The sequence below is a fragment of the Puntigrus tetrazona genome, chromosome 17 (genome assembly GCF_018831695.1).
Source record: "Puntigrus tetrazona isolate hp1 chromosome 17, ASM1883169v1, whole genome shotgun sequence".
Classification (NCBI taxonomy): Eukaryota; Metazoa; Chordata; class Actinopteri; order Cypriniformes; family Cyprinidae; genus Puntigrus; species Puntigrus tetrazona.
The window spans coordinates 2,671,599-2,696,130 of record NC_056715.1 but is presented as its reverse complement, the minus strand read 5'-3'; the positions used below and the strand labels follow the sequence as shown (position 1 = coordinate 2,696,130).

General features: G+C 36.4%; 2 protein-coding genes across 4 annotated transcripts in view; one reads left to right on the top strand and one right to left on the bottom strand.

The window, feature by feature from the left end:
- Nucleotides 1-12: 12 nt before the first annotated feature.
- On the bottom strand, nt 13-15,596 carry tyro3 (TYRO3 protein tyrosine kinase). 2 transcript variants are annotated; one of them, XR_006253088.1, is made up of 20 exons: nt 15,282-15,596; nt 13,523-13,706; nt 11,618-11,718; nt 11,348-11,518; nt 9,327-9,413; nt 8,996-9,111; nt 7,915-8,095; nt 6,319-6,461; nt 5,461-5,599; nt 5,131-5,257; nt 4,728-4,822; nt 4,526-4,621; nt 3,917-3,997; nt 3,739-3,831; nt 3,523-3,644; nt 3,338-3,447; nt 3,047-3,206; nt 2,588-2,724; nt 1,228-1,891; nt 13-157 (listed from the first exon to the last, which is right to left on the bottom strand). XR_006253088.1 is itself a non-coding variant. In XM_043263697.1 (19 exons), exons 1-19 carry the CDS (start codon nt 15,340-15,342, stop codon nt 1,471-1,473), a joined length of 2,625 nt encoding a protein of 874 aa, XP_043119632.1. In that variant the 5' UTR covers nt 15,343-15,596; the 3' UTR covers nt 13-1,470. The 2 variants fall into 2 exon arrangements, 1 of the variants encoding a protein (XP_043119632.1); XM_043263697.1 differs by having other exon boundaries at nt 13-1,891.
- Nucleotides 15,597-16,339: 743 nt separating this feature from the next.
- The window catches only part of mipol1 (mirror-image polydactyly 1), a 67,318-nt gene continuing 59,125 nt past the window's right edge, over nt 16,340-24,532 (top strand). For both annotated transcript variants that reach the window (XM_043263858.1, XM_043263857.1), the window contains exons 1-2: nt 16,340-16,486; nt 19,818-19,909. In XM_043263858.1, the coding sequence (XP_043119793.1) occupies nt 19,864-19,909 (46 nt within the window). In that variant the 5' untranslated portion in view covers nt 16,340-16,486; nt 19,818-19,863. The remainder of the gene's footprint in view (nt 16,487-19,817; nt 19,910-24,532) is intronic.

Below are 24,532 nucleotides of genomic sequence, written 5' to 3'. Positions count from 1 at the left end.
CCCCAACAAGCGTTTTGAGTCTATAATGAATGTTTTATTTACAGTTTATGAAACTGAAAAACAACTGTACAAGTTTACAGAAGTGAGCACCACCCATGATGGTCAACAAGATCTCAGGCGTCGCTACTTGTGCAACATTCTTGCTATTTGTAAATCTCTGAAACGGCAAAAAAAACACATTTTGCTTGCATTAAAAAGGTACTGTTCACTGTTTGGACAGTGTTCAGATCTGCCATCTATGGTTGAAATCTGTATAGCTGTAATTATAATAAACCCATGTTAGTCTCTTTCCAAGTTTCACGATATCTCTGTGATAGGCATTTAATGCTAAAATCATCTTCGCCCATTTAATTCTGAGATGAGCCCTCTTTTAACAAGGGTTAATAACACTGAATGACGTGTCAGATTTATTCACAACACGTATGACACGTATGGAAGTTTGTTACATGACCTAACACTCGAAAACTGAGATGTGCGGTGTATAGTAACAAAGTAAAACACAAAATCTACAGATTCTAGAAACGCCCACTGAAGAGATGGTACACACATTTACAACTTATTAACGGGTTCAAAAACGCAAGCTACGCTGCAATTCTTGCTGTTTCGAGTAATCATAACATACAGCACGTAATAAAACCTGTTGTCCCTTGATATCCCATCCTCAGAATGCTTTGAAGAATATCTACTGTGCATGCTGATGGAATGATCTGGATTAAAAGCAACAACCATATGAAATAACAGCCCTACCGAAAAAAAAAGCGTTGATGGTAACGTGGAGTTGGAGGTCTATAGTGCAGTTGCTCTATTTACACAACATTTTCATTCATTTTTACAAGCTCTTATTTTCTGTTGCATTATTATCTGAAGTGAAACTGAAGGCAAATCTTTCATGCGTTTTCCTAAAAACACTTCCATTGAAATAATTCAGCGAGCTTATACAGCTTAACTTGCATTTAGCCCAGAGCATTCCTTTAAGTACAAATGCAACGATGACAGTCTGAGCCTACGCCATAGTATGCGTCATAAATTCGTTTCTTCGTGCCACGTAACAAATATGCAGAAATGTTTGAAAACAAACGCACCACAGGATGTGATTGACACTTCACACATACAAAACACACAAAGAATGCCGGCACTATACCTGCCAAGACACATTTGCACAAAGACGTACATTTTACACTTTAAAAATCACATTTGTGGCTTCGCTACAGTAGTATTAGTAGTTACCATTGAAATAAAGGTGTCAGATCATGTTTCTAAAAGTTATTAGCAGCTGATTGTACGTCCATGCCTCTAGAGTTAGCATGGAGAACAGTTCTTTGTGTTAAGCATTATTCCTGGAATTTCACCAGCAAAACAACGAATGAATGTTTTTACGGGGCTCACTTTTCTTTCATAAGAGTCTTCACCAGTTGAGCAATCATTACCTACTAGAATAAGTAAGCATGGAGAAAATTGAGGAAAAAAATATCACACATTAATGATAACATCCTCTTCCTCGTCCTTGACATCCTCGGACAAGCCATCATCAGAGTGCCTGCTTTCTTCATCAATGACGCTACTATGTGGGCCGATGATGTACCGGTAGTCTCCACCAATAGCGAGAGCAGCTCCCGATGACACCATTAACCAGTCCTTTTCATCTTCCTCTATACCTACGCACTGCCACGGCACCCCCCATGAGGGCTCTTCACTTCTACGGGTCCCGACATCTGCCACCGGCCCGGAGGCCTGTTCTTCATCCTCTCCCTCCAGGTTCACATACAGCAGCGGTTCTTTAGCGGGAGCTGGATTCAGCTTTGCCCACAAGAGCTCCAACTGGTCGATGAGGTGTTGGAAACTAGGACGACACTTTGGGACAGGAGACCAACAGCTGTGCATGATTTCATAACTGGAAGTAAGAAAAGATGGAAGGTTTTTATATTATATACACCGGTGTAAAGATTGTTAGTACATTTCTAAAACCATTTAAAAAAATAGCATTTAAACCATTGGATGTAACAATTTTGATGTAGGGTATATTTTTCTCATATATGTTTTATTTATTTTATTTAAAGCTTTTTTATTTACTAGCATGAATATGTAATGTATGTTATAAAATTAGTATTAAAAACACTATCATTCAATACCGTTTTTTAAAGAAAGGATTACTATTATTTGGCAAGGATGCATTAAAAAGATCAAAAGTGATAAAAATACTTTAAAAAAAAAAGTTATTTATAGCAAACGCTGCTCTTTTGAATTTTCAATTCATCAAAGGACCCTGAAAAATTATGACAAATTTGACAAAAATTTTAAGCAAGAATACTTTTTTCAGCAGCGTATCAGCATATTAGAATGATTTCTGAAGGATCATGTGACACTGAAGACTGGAGTAATGATGCTGAAAATTCAGCTCTGCTTCATAGAAATGAAATAAATGTTATAATATACTAAAATAAAAAAAGAGTTATTTTAAATCGCAACAATATTACTCTTTTTGTTGTGTTTTAAACAGACACCTTGAAAAATATATGCAAAAGGAATGCACTTTAGAGACTGACTTTATTTTCTAAAAATATATGATATATTAATTAATAAAACTTACATGTCAGCAGGACAGTCAGGAGGCTGTTTGAGCCTCTCTCCTTTGATAAGATACTCATAGATTTCGGAGTTCTCCACCCCTGGATAAGGTGTTTGGCCTCTTGTCATGATCTCCCACATGGTTACACCAAATGCCCACTTAAAAAAAAAATAAAAAAATTAATTAACATCTTTACCAGACGCAATAAAAGCTTTCCCAGATGGAACTACAAGGACTACATACTCTATTAAAGACAATTAAGAAATCATAAGCAACAGTCATTTTAATATATTGCATGGCTTTTTGGGATACTAGATTTCGTTTGACCACTCTTTGGTCAAATATATTTATATTATGACCTCTAATTTGTTTAAGCCGACCGTGGTGAGAATAGCAAAGATACATTAGCGCTTCCTTTTGAAGTGGAAGGTCTAAGAGTATGAATTACTAACAATATTAAAGAAATGACATGCTCGTTACCACATCACTCTGTGTTGTGTAGACATTATCTGCAAGGCTCTCCAAAGCAATCCACTTTACAGGCAACTTAGAGACAGATCCTTGTCTGTAATAGTCACCGCTGTAGATTTTCTTCGAGAGACCAAAATCTGCTACACACACACTCATGTTTTCATTCAACCTAATAGTGAGGATGCAGATGACAAGAATACGGTTTGTTTCTGGTTAATACGCCATATAAAAATATCTGGATACATTTAGTTTACATATCTATTAAAAATGCTGCGGTTACATACAGATGAAATAACTCACATGCAGTTGCGAGCAGCTAAATCCCGATGGATGATGTTTTTGCTGCTTAGATATTCCATCCCTCGAGCAATATCCAGCATGAACTGGATAAGAATTTGCTGAGACAGTGTCTACAAAAACAAGAGACAACTTCAGACATCTAGATCTACAGACAGCTGCGTGAAAGTGATAAGTAACACACATACAAAAGGTTCGTCTCCGAGGCGCGACATGAGAAGAAATGTGTGGAGATCTCCATGTTTCATGAAGGGCAGGATCACCATAGGAACAGGAAGGCGTTGCTGGGCTCTCCTGTGCAAACTCACACCTGCGGGAGTGTACAACCGTATTTGTTCCATATGTTAAAGAAAATAGATAGTAACCCAGGAAAGGAAAAAAGCAGGAAAAGTGTGCCCACTGACCAATTAGCTGAATGACATTGGGATGATGGAAGTCTTTCATGTAGGCAGCCTCTTTAAGACACTGCTCAATGTCACTGGATGAGTTAATGTCAGCTACGGAGAGGGATGCATCAATGCATAGAAACAACGCACAGACATCCATCTGCTCATTAACCAATAATTTTAGATGTACACTTACTTTTTAGGACTTTCACAGCAACCTTCTGCCCAGAATTATTTTCCGATTTGAGCAACGCTTCTCTCACAGAGCCAAACTCACCTAGAAAACAAAACCAAGATGCTGTTAATATTCTTCCTAATGAAGTTTGGGTTTTTTTTACCACAACGAATAAATGTTTTTATTTCACTTGTCCTGTCTGCATACATATACATTTCTCATGCTCACCAAGGATTCATTTATTTCACCAAAAAAACAGTAAAACAGTAATATTCTCAAATATTGTTAACAATGTACAGTCATTTGTCTTTTGATATATTTACATATCTATTGATATATTTTTAAGTGTATATTATTTTTGTGATACACAGAGCTGAATTATCAGCACCAGTACTCCAGTGTTTCAAACATTCAAAAGTCTGGGGTCAGTAAGATGTTTTTAAAGAAATGTAAGGTTGTACCAAAGTGACAGTAAAGAGGATTTTTTTAGCATCTATTCTGTTATTTGTAACTTTATATTCATCAAAAAATACTGTAACCAAATGTATTGGTGTTTCCACAAAAATATTAAGCAACAAAAATGGTTTTCAACACCGAACCTTCATTAATGATCAAATGAACACAATGTACCTTTTCCAAGCATGCGTCCCAGAGTTAATAGCCTTTCAGAGATGAGAACATCCTGTAACTTGGACTTCAAATCACTGTTGATTCCTAGACTGTCCACTAGAGGGGAACAGAGTTGGAATTCATAATTTCCTGTAAAACGTGTACTGTAGGATGTCAATGAAGAAGGGGCACTCATGTGAGTGGCAGTAACATCTTCACTTACAAGTGGATTCTGGGGGCTCAGGGAACTGCCTGTTGAAGGACCTGGCAGCTGTGAAGGAAACTGGTACATCTGTCCCTGAAGCTGCAAATGCAGACCTGCAAATTATGCAAAACATTAAAAATAACCCATGTTTCACCGATTCGAATAACAATTTAGAAATGCATGTTAATCAAACTACCTAAAAAAGGTAAAACGCACAAACGTGTAATGACTGGAATGGGTTTAAAATGATTGGACTTTAACTTTGATAGATTTTAATCGTTTTAAACACTGCTGATCCAAATTGTAAAAAACAGATCACAGTTTACCAGATTTCAGTACCATTTCGGACAAAATTTGTAGTTACGGCATTTTGGGCAGGACAATATATTACGTTAATGTGCCGCATTCTGTAAAAACATACCCAAACTGGGTCTCTTTGCCTCGGTTGCGTACCAGTACAATCAACAGGAGTCCCACCATGGTAGCTACAAGAAGGCCGAAAAGCAGCCCCACCCACATATGGCCCCTCTGGGTCTGAGCCTGCATGGCTGAAAAGAGACAACAAGAGCATTAAACGCCACTTCTGCTCAAAAGTGCCTGAAGGCATGCCATTCCTGCATAATGAGCCCCACAAAGAAAAACATCTCTCAGAGTGTTGCATTATGGGAACATGCGGTCACAAAAAAACTGCAGTGGCCGCGGAAATCCCAATTTCAAAAGACCAGAGTGCAGACAATGAGAGTGGACAGACCTGACACAGGCATCACGAGAACAGGCTGACTCCACGGGCCGCATCCTGCCATTGTGCATGCTGCAACCTGGAAAGTGGAGTTAAAGAAGCGCCCCGCACCCGAGAGACGGGCAACATTGACTTTAAAAAGTAAGGGATCCTGTAAAGACAAAAAAACGAATCGTGCATAACAGTTAAGCGTGGGTAGTTCTTAAATGTCATGACAAGGTAAAAATCAATGGCCTTTAGATGTGCAAAACTGATGTTTATATGATATTATATTATATAAACTAATACAATTTTTACCCATTATACCCATTACCATTAACAGGATAAAGGTAATATTCATATGTAAAAGCGTATTTCAGGTTATATATATTATTTATAGAGCTTTACACAATGCAGATTGTTTAAATTCTCAGTTGACTTCAACTTCAGCTTTTAAAGCAGCTCTTAAGAAGACAAGAGTGTCATAATTTATTTTAATCTAGATTCAACGTTGATTTGGTTGTTCAATAATTGTGTCAATTAGGGCTGGGACAATAAATCAATGCGGAATCGATCGATCTGAGCTTAAATGTTAACAGCAGATGGCGCTCTACTCTAGCTTTTATCCGCATACTCAAATGATCATGAAGAACAGCGCTGAAGAACCCCTGAGCATCAACCGATTCATGTCATTTCACATCAGCTTAAGATGCTTTTATGATGCGAGATGTAAACACAGCCCACTGTGAACCCCCTGCTTCAACCTCTTCCAGTTTTATAAATGATTATTTTAGGTTTTGTAAGGATTATTTGGAAACAGAAGCATTATTAGCAATTCAATTCAGTGTAGCGAAAGTTCCTTCATAAGTGTCTTCCTTCGCAATGATGTACCTGACTCTCTCCTCCCTGGTTCCACTGCACTTTATATGCCAGTAACTTTCCACATAGCTCCTCCTGATCCAGCGCCGCCCAGGACAGAGTGAGCTGCTGCTCGGTGAGTTCAAAGGTAAAGTTCTTTGGAGCTGCTGATGGTGCTGTGTAAGAAACAGTAAAAAAGGAGGGGAGGGGGTACAAAGGGTCAATTAGTACTGTACAGACAAAAGTACGGCATATAACAATAAATAAGTCAGGCCCAGAATTTGTTCACATTTTCTGCAGTGAACTTAAACAGTTGCAATGATGGTTTTGGCCAGTAGGTGGCACCATATTGGAGGCTGTATATGGTAGCACTGCATTGATATGGATTGGGGACACACACAATGGTGCATTGTACCACTCAGCCTGGAATCTACTGGACTGCAGCCAGTGCTAGCAGTTTACAAACATGCAAACAGGGTCAACTTCAGAAACCCCTTCTGCTCCTCAAACCCATCCAGCAGCTTCTCCCCTTCCAAACCCCCGCACCGCAGGCATCTGGCCAGAACCAGATCTCTGGGTCGTTTGTTTACTTCCAACCCACTTAAAACGCTGGTCAAACTGGCTAACGGTTTTATCCATTAAGGAATGTTAAAAATGTTAGTCACTCAGGACTGCTTTGCCACAGTTTGAATCAAACGAAACAATTTGTTATGCAATAATGTTATAATATTTGTCATTCCATTTATTAATTTTATTTTTTATTTAATTGCCATATCACATATCAAACAAGTCCAAATACAAAAATAGCCCTCACTGATACAAGCCTAATAATTTAGTGACGAGTGCAGCAAAGCACGTTGTAGCTATAAGCTTTCTTGAGATGGATCCGAGTCCCACAAATGCAATTTCCTTCCTTCCTTCCTCTCTTCTTAGTACCTCAACGTGCAGACACAATTAAAGGATGACCCGACCAAATTTCACATGAAAATCAAAACAAATGTAGGATTAAAAATAAATGAATAAATAAATGACAGTGATTTCGTTACTTTTTAAATTACATTTATTAATTTTCTTTAAAATATTTTAATTGTCACATCATATATCAAAAAAGTCCTAAAAAACAAGTCTACAGCATTAAACATTATGATTTTAAAATATAACCCCTTCTGACCAATGAACGCATTTTATATGTATTTTAAAATCAAGGAAATTACATGTCATCAAAACTACTTTTATATACACGGCACTCATTAATAGCAGTCTATAGTCAATTTAATATTTTACTTTTTTAATATTTAATTGCCTATAAAATAAAACAAAACCTTTTGATTATTTCTGCCCATGGCAACCCTACCATACTCTAAACTCAAACACTAGAGCGCTGAACTGGCTATGCCAAGGTCATGGGATTGATTCTCAGGCAATGCAAGAACTGATAAAATGCTTACTTTAAATACAATACAAGCTGTTTTGGATAGAACTGTCTGCCAAATGCATTAAAGTCTGTAATTTAATTGCAACAGCAATGCCATTTGAGCTAAAGCCATTAATGTTAATTTGACTCAGAACACATTAGAAAGAAACAACATGCATGCATAATGACAATCCCTTATCTAATGTTTCACATACCTGCCTCCGGAGTGTGAAAGTCCACCCAGGGAGAGAAGGGAGAAGAGCCCACCTCGTTATCACACCGGATTCTCACACTGTAATTTGAATAACTGCTGAGTCCCTCAAACACATGCTGGAAGGGAGGAACTACCACGTCCACATCAGTAAGTTTTACCTTCTTTCCAGGTCCCTTTGACACCTACAAATGGATCAGTCAGATATTTCTCATCCCATGATTGCATATAATCAAAATATGAGCATAGGAAAACTAGTAAAAAAAATAATTTTCATTTAAGCATATGGGAATTTAGTTTACTATAGATATAGCTTATTTTGGAATTAAAAAGACTTGTTTATATCTTAGAATTCTGACTTTCATTCACGATTGCAAATTTATATCTTGCAATTGCAAGTTCTAAACTCATAATGGTGAATTTACCTCTTGTAACTTGTGAGTTATAAAATTTCGCACCTAATATAGTCTCGTAACAATGAAAAAATTTAATTGTGAGATTTAACTCAGTTTAGACTTCTCTTTTCATGGTGAGTTAAACTTTTTTTCTCAGAATTGCGAGAGAAAAGCCTAAAAATTGTAAACAAAGAGTTGCAATTACCTTGTTTAGATTTGTATTTCATGGCAGGAATAAGCTTATATAGAGAGACCTTACTTTTTTTTTTACATGAAAACTATTTTCTCAAGAAAGCACTGGGAGTGCTTTGTTTTTACAGATGTAATGAGGGTCTATTTTATGGGTTACTAGCACAATCTAAGCTAAAACCAAAAAGCGCACCATGTTATCCGAGAACCAAAACCTATATTGTTAAAGGAAGGGTTCCATACAATGCATGTCAATGGGGCTGCATGCTTTAAAAAGGACAAAAGCACCTTAAAAGTAGTCCACCCAACCTTTGAGAACTGTAAAGCATTCTCCCTAACATCTGATATGTGTTACAGAGGAGAAAAGTTATGGAATAACAAGAGATTGAATAAATTCTTTTCATTTTTGTGTCTACTAAGACTGTACAGCAATAGGAAAAGCTTGAGAACATTAACATAAAAAGACATGCAACAATGTCAGAAACGATGTAGTCACTCTACCTGTATAGTGCAGGTGGAAATCTGTGAATGTCCAGTGAAACCTGGACTCCATGTTAAGGTTATATTAAGATCAGACACATGATGTACCTTGACATCCCGGGGTGAATCAGGGCAGACTGCAGATAAGAATCACATGTAAAGAAAAACAGAACAACAACATGCTGGGAGCTTTTTGCGCCTTCAAACATTTGCGGTTTTATTTGTGTGGTTGACCGTGAAATACAGCTGCTAAAAAACAACAACCGATTTTGCATTCTGTATGCAATTACATTGAATTACAGCAATAAAAGTTGTGAGAGCTAAAAGTGGGAAACACAACGTTTTGTCTCACCTTTTATGTGCACCGTGCCTGTGCGTGACACGGAGATGCCTCGAGCGTTCTTAGCCTCACAGTAAAACTTTATACTGTCATTCACACCTGGTTGAGCAAATGAGAAATGCATCGCTGTGGTCAGCGCTTCATGGAGTACTGATATCTTGAAATGAGCTTGGTCACATTTTAGGTCACATTTTACCCCAATAAAATAAGAATAAAATAAGGAAAAAATATGTCTTGCATAAAAAAAAAAATATTATCTAACATTATTTTCATTAACATTTTAATACATACACACATATATATATATATATATATACATACACACACACATATATATATATATATATATATATATATATATATATATATATATATATATATATATATATATATATATATATATATATATACACACACATATACATTCATGTATATATTAAAGAACTGGCTTAACATGAATCAAGAGTGAATCAGACAACAGGAGTTTTCTCAAGATCTCAAAGAACGATTACAAAATAAAATCAGATCTCATGTCTCAACCCGCCTCGTGAACATGGAACAAGACCATGGCAGCTGTGACCATGGGTTTAAATAATGACAGAGTCATCAGTCCTCAATAAACCGCTTGAAAAAAACAACAGCTTAGCTCAACACCGAGTGAGTCAAAAACCCATTTATGCCAAAGGTGCAAGTGGCTGATAATATGAACGCATTACACACAGTCTTACATGGACCTAATGACTCAATGGTTTCTCAGTATTATGCTGTTAAAATGGAAAGTTTACTTTACTGAGCTTCGCCACATTTGACAGTATCGATCACTATAATGCATTCCCTCACAGAACAAAAGATCCGGTTACAAAAGGTAAAGGCAGGGTGGTAAACTGGCCTTGACATTATCCACTAACAGGAGTCTCTTTTACTACAACATGATGACTGTAACAGTCTGTAATGTAACATTACATAAGGTATTGAATAGAAAAAACATTCACCCTGTTGCTAAAAATCTCTCACAAATCTATTACACTCAAAGTTGTCCCATTGGAAACACACTATTGTTATATACCTTTGTACGAACTCAATGTCACTCCACCTACTGAAAGCAACCAGTGACTCAGTTCTTCAATTCTTCAAATCTTCTATCGGATGATATATTTAAAAGAGGATTTCTGAATCTTGGATGTTTCACATGATGTTTCATAACGTAATTAATGCACTACAGAATCACTGACTGTAAAATTCCACTGAATAATGAAATATGGGAGTGTTTTCAGGGCAGTATTGGGTGTAACTTACTAATCATAGAGGGATTAATAACTTAACCATATTTAAAGTAGCAAGAACATCAACTTTCACTTTAAAAGCTGTTTAACTTAATAGAAATGAGGGAAGATGGCAATGCTTAATGCTTGACTGTTGGAAAGGAGGTAATGCTTTTTTTTTACTTTAAAGTGCCAATGATTAGAATACGGGATTGGTTTTTCTAAAACATTTATGTGCATTAGATTACACCAATATACAATTTTAGCCTGATTCGAGCAAACGATTTTGAATATACAGTACTTTGACATTCATGATTTGAAATGTAACTTTGCTAAAAAGTTTCAAAGGGTATGACTGAAAAAGCTGTCTGTTAGCTGTTATCTGAATTGAGGGAACTGGCTTCAAAAGGATTTTGAAGCCCAGTACCAAGTCTTGGCCAGTTGAGGATGTGTGTTCGTGACAGGAAGTAATGCACAAAACTATTCCAGATCTGACAAATGCCACCAATTCCACGCTTTCCATTGTAAGTTGAATCAGATATTACATATAAAACAAAGTAATGCACATTTTGGTGTTGCATTAGGTATTGTACATTGAATTAAATTGATTGAACACCTATATTCAAGAAGCACTGTAAAGGAACATCACTCGCATTATTATTGCACACATACACTTTAAAATTTGTGGCAAATACTGGAGATATGTCATGTAATGGTCGCGTGCAAGGGCTGTAAATGTGTGTATTAGGACAGACCGTTGGTGTTTCTCACCTTTAACTAAGAGAAACGAAGGGGAGGGTGTGAAATCCCCCTTCTGTTTGCCTCCCAGCCACCACAGCACCTCCACAGGCTCTGGAGGACCCGATGCAGCACACGTCAGGTTGAAGGCCTCCCCCGCAAACGCAGCCACATCCTTGGGTTCCACCACAAAATGAGGCACACCTAAAATAAGAGCAGGAGCTGGCAATATGTGTAGTGTTTGCACCAAAGCAACAAGATATAATTTAAGAAATCGATTACTTGATGGATTCTGAAGCATACCTTCGACTGTAATCCAAGCAGGTTCTGAGAAAATGACCCTGCCGTAATACTCAACCTCACACCAGTACTTCCCGGCATCTTGCTGCTGCACCGATTTAACACTAAAAACAAAGGGTCAAATGAACCACAAATAAAACGTGCTTAATTTAATCAATGTTGACGTAAATCGAATAACATTTACTGACCGAATTTGCCATAAACACAAATGCATACATTTATATAAAACGTGTACGCTGTTCCTAAACTAAATCAAATCTGCATTGAACTAAACTGAAGTGGATAACGACACTATTGTCTTTTTAGAGCTGCTATACCACTAAAACTGTACTTGAAAGCACTCCGCAACATTAACACAGCTATTTTCCGTTTATCATTATCTGTATTAGTATTATATTTATTAGCATTATCTGTAAGTGGTCTATAAATAAATGTGACTTGACTTAACATAGAAAAGTAGCAAATGCCACAACTTTGTCTAATAATGATGGATAATGCCATATCCGTCTCAAAGTTTTACAACGAGACAAGAGCCAGTCAGTCTATGAGCGCTGAGATTTATGTAGACAAAGGTCAGTTGCGCAAACAACGGCATGACTTGCAGTAGCATAAAAGAAATGCGTGACGTATACATTTGTTTACAGCTGTGACACCCACCGCAGGAAATCAGACATTTATAGATTATGCTGGCAACGTGGCGTTCAGCAAGGAAACGTGACTCCTGTAATACACTAAGCCAGTCTCTCCCTCTCTTCAGTTTGTTATCCTCTTTAGCCTAATCTTACAGCAGGGACCACATTCAAAAGCAAATTTTCACCCAAACTGTGTTTAGTCTAAGACTGGACTAAATCAGCATCTAGGAAACGGGCAACTGGACTACGTCATGACACGCGCACGAGATTATCAGCCTTGACAGCCTTTAGCGAAGCAAGTTTAGGTTACTAATGTCCATCTGCATTATTTTGTCTTCTGCCTACACTCCTATCAGAAGGGGCTACCTTTAGCTGCCTGTAAAGATGCTCGATGGAAATGATCTCCGAGGTCGCTATAGCGTGACGTGCATTGTTCGTGAGCTTCATTTAGATTTACAGTCATCCAAAAGTTTGGGATTGTGAAATATTATTACCATTTAAAATAGCCATTTTCCTTTTAAACATTATTTTAGAATGCAATTTATTTCCGCGGTGCAAAGCCGAATTTTCAGCATCGTTTCTCCGGTCTTGTCAAGTGATCCCTAAGAAATTATTCTAACATGCTGATCTGCTGCTCAAGAAATATTTCTTAGCGCTATCAATGGTGAAAGCGGTCTTGTATAACTTTAAAGGGCAAATGTACTTGCTACAGTAACAAACATGCACTCATCTTTCTTGGTGTCTTTCACCAGACAGTGATAAACATGTTCACTGTGATATCTAACATGGAAGCACAAACAATTGTTCTGGTGTTCTCTGTGCCCACACTGTGATAAAACAAAATAATGATACTAATACAAAGTTGCAATCACAAGGCCACAGTCTCATGACAATGACTCCCTTTTAGGCAAAAAGACAAAGTTTTTAGTTTACTTTTTTTTTTGCTTACTTCCCCAAACCAAATTAGTCCACCTACATATCTCTACGATATTCTGGTGTCTACGCACAGTATCTATCTATTCATCTATCGTATTTTTAATCTGTTTAATTGTCTAAATAGTCTGAAAGCCCTATTACTTATGTCAAAAAGACCCATGTTGTTTGTGTTCAAATCCCTAGTTTATGAAACAGTAATAACAACGAGGCTTACATTAGAAAATAGTTAGTAAATATGAGATTTGACAAATATACACTAATCAGCTGATGTCTTGGTTCTCGCTTGAAAACAATGTAATTTTATTTCTAACCATTCCGTTCCAGGTTCGTATTTTGCTACCTGTGAAAGGTCTCCCAGTGATGTGCATCCAGTGTGATGTACATCTGATCGGTGCTGTAGATCTTCTCTCCGTCCTTCATCCAGATGATCTCTGGTTCACTCAAACCCTCAAAGGCACAGCCCAGGCGGACCATGTTACCCTGAGTCACCGTTTGGTTGGAAGGGTTTTTGGTGAACCGTAATCCTGAAGGACACACAGTGTAAAAGGTTTCTAAAGCAAACTTATGACCGAAGCAATATCAAGACATACTTGGTAAGCTGATCGTTTTGTGATAGTTGTATTAAATATTCAAACTTCGCTTATGGATAAATGCTTAATAAATTATTTTTAGGTATCAAATCTAAACTGTGCATACATAACATAATGAAACTATTATCTACATTATCTATTTATATCCATTATATAGTCCAAGTAAAGACAGCAATATACTGGAATTTTCTCCGGAAGCAATGGTTTCAAGGTAAAAACATCTTAATGGTGGATTTGTTCATTACAAACAAACAGCTTTTTCATTTCACGAAATGTTAACAGATGGACCGTGATGTTTTTATCAGCTTTTTGGACTCTCATTCTGACGGCACCCATTCACTACAGAGGATCCACTCGTGAGCAAGTGATGCTGGATTTCAGCAAATCTGTACTGATTAAGAAACAAACTCACCTCATAAATAGCCTGGAATCTTTTTATTTTTAGGTGAACTATTCCTTTAAAAAAAGCAACTCACACGCTTTCTTGGTGGCCTTAAATGCCAAGTAAATCACAAAAAAAACCTCAGAATTGCAGGACAAGACATACTAAATATATGCGCTAAGCCTCAAATTTTTGTAAAGAAACTTCATGTTTCCTTCAAGAGGCTTTTGTGCCCCTTTCTAAGACATCTATTGTGTTGGGTCCATTTCTGGCATCTCTCACAGCGTGCACGTTCCGACTGTGGACAGCGGACGTCATGCATGCTGCAGATGTCTGAAAGATCTCCACTGTGACAACACAACACAGCTGGCCATAACATCTGCATCAAAGATCGCATTCACTTCCCAGGAAAGAGGAACGAGGAAACTACAGTGACCTGTTGATGATGTAATTACACAATCAATAAAGCAGCATCTATCTATCTATCTATCTATCAACTGTAACAGATACTAAATGGCTGTTTGTTTTAGCAAAATTAAACTGTAAAATGTATTTTGCTAAATGATGCATAACTATATTCCTTTTAAATTTAACTGAATAAAGTAACTTCTCTGCCTACATTTCAAACATTAAAAGAAGTCATTCTTGAAATCACGCTCGACTACAATTGGTGATTTCAATTATTTTATATATATATATATATATATATATACACACACATACACACATACATATATATATATATATATATATATATATATATATATAAATATATATATATATATATATATATATATATATATATATATATATATATATATATATATAATATATAAATATATATATATATATATATATATATATATATATATATATATATATATATATATATATATATATTCGTTTAAGTTTCATTAGTTTTGAATCTGAAAACAAGATATTATGCATTATGCGAAAGATTATAAAAGAAGGTTATGACAACTTTCTGCTTGAGTTCATAATGAATGCTCAGTATCTTTACACTTAAACTGGTGTTTATCGCAACAACAACAAAAAAAACAGTCTCCACGTCAACACACCGTCAGCTAATGAGTTCAATCAGACACCGCGTTTACAAACAAACCTACCGTGAATTCCCTCATTTAAGTGCAGCAAAAAGAGCAGGATACAAAGAGAAACCCCCATCATAACATCTTCTGTTCAAGAGCCGAGTTATCTCCTTCGCTTCAGGAAAGTTTGAGCAGTGATTAATCAATCGACTTGGTTTTCGTAAATGCCATTATGTTCCTCACTGGAGTTTTAACTTCAGAAGCAGCCTCTAGCACGCGTTAAATCACATTTCCGCCGTTAAACCGGTTAAAGCGGCGTTCGGCTCATTGTTTTGATACATCCCAGACGAGCTCGTGAGAGCGAGGTGATCATCGTTTCGAGTCAAGCGGCTCGGTTTGGAAAAACAGCGGCGATCATCTGAGGCGCTGGGAAAGCGCCCCCTGTACGTCACGTGACGCAACTACACCCGCAGCAGCATAAACATCAAAACATTATTTACAAACTTTTTTTTTTTTTTTTTTTAAAGAGCATTTTCACTTATAATATAGTATAAAGATTTTTTTTTAATTAAATAGTTCCATATACTGGATTTTAACGCATTATTTGTTGTAAAATCAACATAAATTAATTCAAAACATGTTATAAATTAAAACTTTTTCCAGTGCAAACGCGACACATTTCATCATACAAACGGCGTGTTTTGCCAAATTAATGAATTAGCTTTTATTATATCGTTTCATTTTATATTTTATAAATAAATACGTGTTTTTTTACAGATAAAAATAAAATAAAAAGTAATAATAAAATGAATTGTTTTACGTAACTGAATATTTGATGCAATAATAATTTATAAATATTAAAATAGACTTTTTCTACAATAAATATTGTGCCAGCGTGGTTTAAAATAATATACTAGTCTCTCGCCTTTACGTACTTTTTTATTTACATTCTAATTTATTTATTAAATATTAATGTTGTTATTATTGTTGTTGTTGTTGTTGTTGTTGTTGTTCATTTTTCATTACGAATTTGTCTGAAAACCACCTGACCGAAGCCCTTCTGATGTAAGGCTATATTTATGAGGTTTATCTCAAAGGTTCTTGGGTCAGGGCTTTGATCTCCGCGAGTCAGCGGCCTCTAGCGGCCGGACGCCGTTCTCCCGGTGGACCGGAATGAAGCGTGCCTCCGCGCGCTCTAATAGGAAGTTCCCCTGCAAAACTTTTAGGAAACAATCCTGTCCGACCCGCACCAGATGAACGCCGACACCATAATCCTAATCGCGGTAAGTCCGACAGCGGTCCGTCTTTCAGCGTCTACTCCTATCGATGTCTCGCTGCATAAATATTCATGCTTTCGCTGCATGACTAATGAAGTTGAAGAAAATAAAAGCAGTGTTTGTGTTTTGACGCCGCGTCAGACGGTGTGTCGGTCTAGGAGGGATTTAGGCAGTGAGCTAAACCGGCTGGTTTACCTCTTTGACTGGTTGAGGCTCGTTTTGAAATGGTAACACATTAGACCTGTTTGAAACGTTCCAGCTTCGGTCAAGTGTTACTTTGTTACGCGCCGCTGTTTGGATGGATTTTAAGGGCTGTGTCTCAACACTCAGTGAGCTGCCTACCTGGACAGCAGCGTGGCCACTTGTTTCGGTATATCTTCACAAAAGAGTACTGCGTGTACAGTGTAGCCGATTGTATGGTACGTTAATGTATGGCCTGGAAAAACTATTTTGTCTGGATCTGTTATATATATCATCCTGAAACAAGGAAAAATGTAACCTGGTTTATTTATTTAATATTTTGGGTTTTTATATATATATATATATATATATATATATATATATATATATATATATATATATATATATATATATATATATATATATATATATAAAATTTTCTCTTTCACACACACTATTAAAATGTAATGAATAGTCTACTTTTTGTAGGTGTGTTTGTGTGTGTGTGTATTAAATATTATTCAATTTAAATTAAAATATAATTTGCAAACATTTTACTTATAATAATAATAATATTATTATTATTATTATTATTATTATTATTATTAAATAAGTAAAAATGAATATTTCTTGGGCCCTGTTTCATAAAAGCCAGGACTAGGCCTTAGTTAAATTAAAACAAACTTTTACAAAAATGTCTTGGAAGAAAACATTACAGGTGTGCATCTTGACATCTTGGCTGATGTATTTTAAGATGAGTCAGAGCAAGATAGTTTTTTTTTAACTGAATATGCATTTTAGTCTGGGACTATCTTAAGCCTTGTCTGTGAAACCGGGGGGTTGGTGTTTTCAAAGAACACTTTGACAAAAACATGATGCATATATACAAAAAAAAAAGTTTAAAACATAGCCATGGTGCCACACTATGTAGATGTGGAACTCACTAGGTTTTGAGACGCAGCCATTGTCTCCTCACGTGGATCATGTTGCACGCGTGTGCATGGGATGTGCAAGCTGAGATGGAGTATATAGTGTCCAGTCAGAAAACGCCGGCTTACTACACACACTTAACACATACATGAATATCAGAAGCATGGCACGGGATGTTCAGTGTGCGCTTCAGAGGGCAAAACACAAAATATCAACTTTGGAGAATGAGCTATCTATAAAGTGAGTATGATGGGATATAGGTTACAGTGGGACGTAATAATCTTTTAGATTGGTATATGTATTGTGCATTTAGCGAGTTGTTTGTAAAGTATGAAATGTTATTTTAAGGTAATTGGATGCCTCACTTTGTCTCGTCTTCTTGACCTCAGACAAATGTGTGCGTTTTAGGTTTGTCACGAAGACCACTTGGACAATTAAGCTCAAATTGGCTGAATAACATTTTATTAGATATAAAATATTAAAACAAACGTAACTTGCAAACAAAGTATGCTGGAGTTTTTGACCCATTCACATTCTTTTGGGAAGTTGGTGTTAACGTGAAGAGTCTTAACTTTAACTTTATTTCACATTACTTTGGCTAGTAATGTTGAGTTAAATAGATTTTTTTTTTACCTCTTTGTGTACCAAATGATGGATAAAGAATGCAAATTGGGTGTATTTTTATTCAACTTATAAATGTGCTGTGAACTGAATTATGTATTATAACACAATCATTGTATCTTTGTACATGCAACTTAGATTTTTAGGGTTGTTTTTTTTTTTTTAAACAGATTTAACATTAATACAGATGCCATGTGTGATATATGATCTTTCCCACATGACTTGAAGCACCTTTATTTCCCTCAAGTTCCCACAGTTGTCCTAGCAGAGAAACCACAGGTGCATTTCATCACATCAACTGCATGCTGGTGCTAGCTTTCATTGAAATAAACCAAAAAAAAAAACCACATGGTTTGAGATTTTAACATTTTGACATTTGTTCATTTTAAGTTTGACTTAAAAAAAAATGTGTACGCTTAAAGAACGACTTTAAATCTGTTTTTAAAATTTTAAATGACAAACGTTTAAAAAAGCAAGTTGTACGTTTAATGCTGTTGTACTTCCATCAGCCATATTAAACCCCAGTTGCGGTTTTCCAACCTTTTGGTTTTCAAATAATCTTTCTTCAAGCCCAAGTTTCCGTCGCTGAGAAAATATGGTTAAAGTTACATTTGTTGAAATATCTAAGAACCTCCTTAAAAGACTTAAATGCTCTAATTCACAAGATTCCCGCACAGTGAACACTGACCACCAGGGTATATACTAGTTCACTTGATGAAATGTGTTGATTTGAAATGCTCTGCAATATCATCAAATTTAGTAAAAAGCATGTCTGCAGGGATAGAAATGATGACGGTTCTAGGTTCTAGCTCCAGTGTGATATAATCACATTATTCACACGGCACGGCTGATTGGTTTTTGGGTCAATTCTCTTTCTAAACAATGAATTGGTCTTTTCTGTTTCTCATAGCATTATATGTTTGTATGTTGTGTGATCAGCGTTTGCATGAGTAGAAGATATGACACGTGACACATAACATTCAAACGTTTTGCTAAAATGATCTAAATGACTAAAAAAAAAAAAAAAATTAAAAAAAAAAAAAAGATTCGTTCATTTCGCTGAACGAGACTCAAAGGTCTGAATCGATAAAACTTCCCATCACTATAAATAACCACTTTCACGTATATAAATGGATGTAATTAAATACTACTCGCTTGCGTTAAATGAAAGGAATTCGCAGGATTTATATTTTATATTAGTTTTGAATACGCATAGTGCTGTTTTCACCACAGTCCTGGTTGGTAGGCTCTGCCAGGCATTTTTTTCTTAACGATTTCCAGCATGAATGCTAAGAACAATTTAAACCCATACCATTACAGGATTACTGTATCACACCCTTGTGCTTTGGAGTAATATGGAGCATCCCGGTCATGGGAACCCATTGATTATGAATGTAGCAGCTGCTTTGGTCTTTTTTCGGAAAGGAAAGCAATTGCAGGGCTGGTCACACACACTCTCATGAGGACATTGCGGGAGAGATTAGTCTAAATCACACCGAGAGCTAGTAAACGCATGACCGCAACCCACTCAACACACTCAGCCCAAGGGCTAGCATTGAAGAATAACGGATAAAGTTATTGATACGTATTCTCTGTTGATTTTAAGGGACAGCTTCTCAGAGAGTGAAGAGGAGCTGCATCAGCTGTCATGGATGCACAAGCAGGAACTGAAGGACTCACTGGTTGATATGTACAAAGGTGAGAATGAAGATAATATTGCCTTTTGTGTTGTTTGGAGAGGTTACCGTTGTAGTATTTTGCTTCATTTATTATTAATAAAATAACATTGCTTTTAGTGATGTACAATATTCAGACTTTTGGAGAAAAGTGCATTATTAAATACAGGCACTAGAGGGCATCCTTATCATGTCATATATTCAAGAACAGTGTCTTCAGTGCTTAGTGCTCTAGCATTACTTTATTGTATTAACCTTAAAGGCTTTTGAAAACAGGCAGATAGCAAAGGGTTCTAAGAATGACATGTTTTTGAAAAGTCAACTTTTAAAAACCTATAAAGGTTTATTAAAGTCTGTCTGTAACAGTGTCCTATGATATAAAAAACATGACGCTGAATGTTCATGTACCATGGTATTTGCATGGTGCCTTTGCAAACCATATTTTTTTAACATCCATGTGAACATCCATGTAACATTTGTACGATGTTCTGCATACTTTACATTATTTCTCAAGTTAAGTTTTTAATTAAGCAATCGTTACGTTTTTATTTGGCAAGTATGCTTTAAATTGATCAGGAAATACATTTATAATGTTAAAAAGATTTGTTTTAAATAATGCATTTCTTTACATCTTTCTGTTTATCAAAGAACATAGTGGTTTCCGAATATATTAAGCAGCAGAAGAGTTTTACACATTGATGATGATAATAATAATAATAATTATAATAATAGGAACTTTCTTAAAAATCTAATTATCATATTACAATGATTTCTGAAGGATCATTCTGACACTAATGATGCTGAAAATTCAGCTCTGCATCGCAAAAATAAATTGCACATTAAAATATATTACAATAGAAAACAGTTATTTTAAGTTGTAATAATATTTGTAGTATTTTTGATCAAATAAATACGTATAAGATACTTCAAAAAGATTTTTAAAAAATCTTACTGACCCCAAACGTTTGAACAATGGTGTGTGTGTGTGTGTGTGTGTGCGCATACGGTGTATATAAAGAATGAAATTTTATACGTTTTCCATATGTAATAATTGTAACAGTGGTTCTTTTGTCGTGAAGCGTCGTTGCTGCCTCTTTATATTTTGCATTGGCACTGTCTAGTCTCCGTCTGTATGATCTAATCTATGTATATAAGTTGGAGAGCTTCACCGATCCTCACACGAGGGCCCGTCTCTCACCGTCAAACAGCGACATGCATGGCAAAGGCCACCGATGAGGTCGGATCCTCCGTAGCATGACCTCTGCGTTGCGTGTGGTTGTGTTTTTTCTGGGAGTTAATGCCAGGTTAGCTGTTTCTCTGATGTGCTGACACATCCTGCAGCAGAACAGCCCAACCCAAAGCATTACATCCTAGTGATGGGTGGAGGCCAAGACCTGGAACAGGATCTACTTAACATGTATCCTGATATCTTAGACGCCAAGCGAGTGTGTGTGTGTGTGTGTGTGTGTGTGCGCGCCTCTGGGTATATGGCTGCATGCCTGATTTTTATGGCTTTGTGTGTTTTTGGTGCGCAGACATTATGTCTGCCACTCGCGCATGCACGCTTGCTTTTTACGCTCATTAATATTATCTGCAGGGGTTTTTTCGTGTGACGTTTTGCATTGCAGTCACCTGTATTAAAGCCACCTCCTTCCTTTTAGGTGGCAGGTAAGCGTGAAGCATCCCACCCGGTTCTCTCTTTAATCAGCTTGAACGTTTGTTTAATTTAAGGCTTTACCGCACATATTATCCTTTACCACAGATAAAGAGTGTACAGCTATCAGGCTTCAAGCGGCAGTTAGTCGTCATTAGCATAACAATACGCGTGTTCCTCTAAAACGACGAACGCATTTCTGATTCAATTCTGAAAGTGAGGTGTTTTGAACATGTATATAAGGATTGATTGGCAATATCGGCAGTGCGTTTGTGAGTGTTGTATTGCTATTAGAAAGCAGTTCTGTAAATAAAAATTTAATATCGGAACACAGTGCGTTTGTTTTTTTTTTTTTTTTTTGCTCTGCGTATGAAATTATGTTGCAAGTCATAGATCTGTAATTGCATTTAGTGAACACACATTAATACAAACGGGAAAGTACATTCAATACTGTTTGAATAAACATGCGTCTATCAAATTAGTGAACCAGTATTGTTTTATAGCTGTCATTAAACGGGATGTTGATATTTGCGGCTTTAGAAGGACTATCAGATTAAGTTATTAAACGTTTGATACGCATATATTAAAATGTTCTTAATTGGTTGTTTTTCACTTTACATTAATTTTATATGGATTTTAATAGCTTTCTTTTGGTTATTATTACATTAATTGAATGTGTCGGATGATTGTAGCCTATATGTAGACATTTTTTAGCCTATGTATGTTTGACATTAAACATTTTTAGATTAAAAAAAAAAACAGGTGCAGCTTTGTCAAACCGCAACAGCTTTGGTTTGTTTGTTTATTATTTAATTGGTTATTTATTTAATTAGAATTTTCGATATACAGTGCAAAAAATCTGCAGCATTGGTTTATTGTATTTAATTGGTATTTTTGAATGAATTTTGCCTGTATAATGGTAGTATTTAAAATATTAAATATAGTCTATGTATTTTATCAATTAGTTTTTCAATACGGCACAGAACAGGCGTGGCACAGAAAGGCGGGTGACTGCACGTCTTTGAACCGAAATCGAATTTCACGCCTGTGAGGCTGGGTTTCTCTTGCGTCTGTTTCCCTGCTGATTTTATTTGTCTGACGTGGTTTGGGATAAGCGGACCGCTGTAGGCTGGGTCGTGTTATTACAACCGAGACGGTGGATTGTTTTCTTGCGTGGGTAAACTGTCCTTTAGCAGTCCAAATTCAAAGCACACACACCAAGTCCATCATAACAAACACGCTAAGTTTCCTACGGAGCCGAACTGGCCTTCCCGACGAGCGCAGAAACGGGGCTGCTGTCTCAACAAGCTTTCTTCTTAGCAGGTGGATCGACCTTTGACATAACCCGTCGCGCCCCCTCCCCCTGTGTGGCCCGTCCGGTCAGGAAACGTAAACGAACTGCTTGGTCCCATCAGCTCGGTGCGGTGCGGTGTGGTCCCGCTTGGCTTTTTCGACAGCCACCCACCCTGATATCACGTCTCACTCGCTCTCTCCGCCGTGCTTGGCTTCACGGAGAGCAGGAGGCGCGTTAGCGACCCCTTCGGCTTCCTTGTGGGTCCCATTGAAGTTCAAAATCCCTAGAATGGAGTGCCGTGTGGCCTAACAGGCTTGTCTGCCGCCTAAGTGGGTGGTCCGCCAGTGACAGAGGGATTCCTCGGGGCTCTGTCCTCCTCTTTTGTGTCTCTGTGTTGGTTTAAGGAATAGACCTAGGATGGGCACTGCTTAACTGTGGAAGCCTGGTTACTGTGATCTGAAACCAAACAAACCTAGCAGAAAGGCCAGCGCACTCACAAACATACAAAGACTCGAGCTGTAAAACCCAACGAGAGGTTGGCATCTCTTGAAAGGATCTCGAAATGAAGATTTTTTTTTGTTTGTTTGTTTTTTTCTCTTTTTTTGTGGATGTTTGGGTCAGCCTTATAAAAACATGTTCAGGTCATTTTTTTTCGTCGATAGATAAAATAAGATATTGTATTTCGCATGAAGATGAATTGTCTGTTCGAATTTTCTCGCGTTATGACTGCCGCTAACGTGGTTGTTTTTTTTTATTTATTCACATTATTATTAGTTTATCTATACATGCTCATTTATAATGGCAGGAAATAATGCTTTGAAAAAAAAAGCTTGTTTTTTGTTTTTATATAATACGATTTATATTAGAAAATTTATTGTAATGTTATAATATTGTAATATTCTAATTTATGCTGATTTAAGTAAATTTTACGTTTTATAACAAATAAATCAAGGGGGGAGAACCAGAAAGGCGTAAGTGATTTTGTTTTTTACCAACTTCACAGGAGGGCCAAAACAAGGATTTACTGTACTTTGATATGATTTTAATTGTTTGTAACACAAATTTGTACACTCATGGCTGCCAGTACTTTTTTTTTTGTTTTGTTTTTTTTTCTTCAGTGGAAAGAGCTCATGGAGAGCTTTCGTTAGATATATCTCCATTTTACCAAAAATGGCACTTCTGCGTCTCACCCCATCGAAATGCTTACGATAACAAATGCTTGACACTTTATATCTTTATAAGTATACAAATAGCACGCTGAAGCACGCACATCAATCTCAAATGGGTGCTTGACTAAAAAAATGCAGAACCAACTTTTAATTGCAAAGTTGGCGACACCAAAGCTCCAAACACATCAAAATTCATAAAAAAAAGAACTTAGTACTTGCATAGTACTTAAAGTATATATTATTTTTTATTTTTGCATAACCATAATGACAGTTATGAAAATAAAGCAATAATGGTCATAAAAACAGGTTTTGTGGTCTTTACATGTAACATTTTGTCATTTGGACATGTTATTCTTAAATAATCTTTTTTTATTTTATTAATATTCTTTTTTCAGAGAAAAATGACCCAGATTTTGTGAGATTTGTCAACTTACTCTCATATATATATATATATATATATATATGATATATTATAAATATATATATTTTTTTTTATTTAAGATTCTCTCTCTCTCTCTCTCTCTCTCT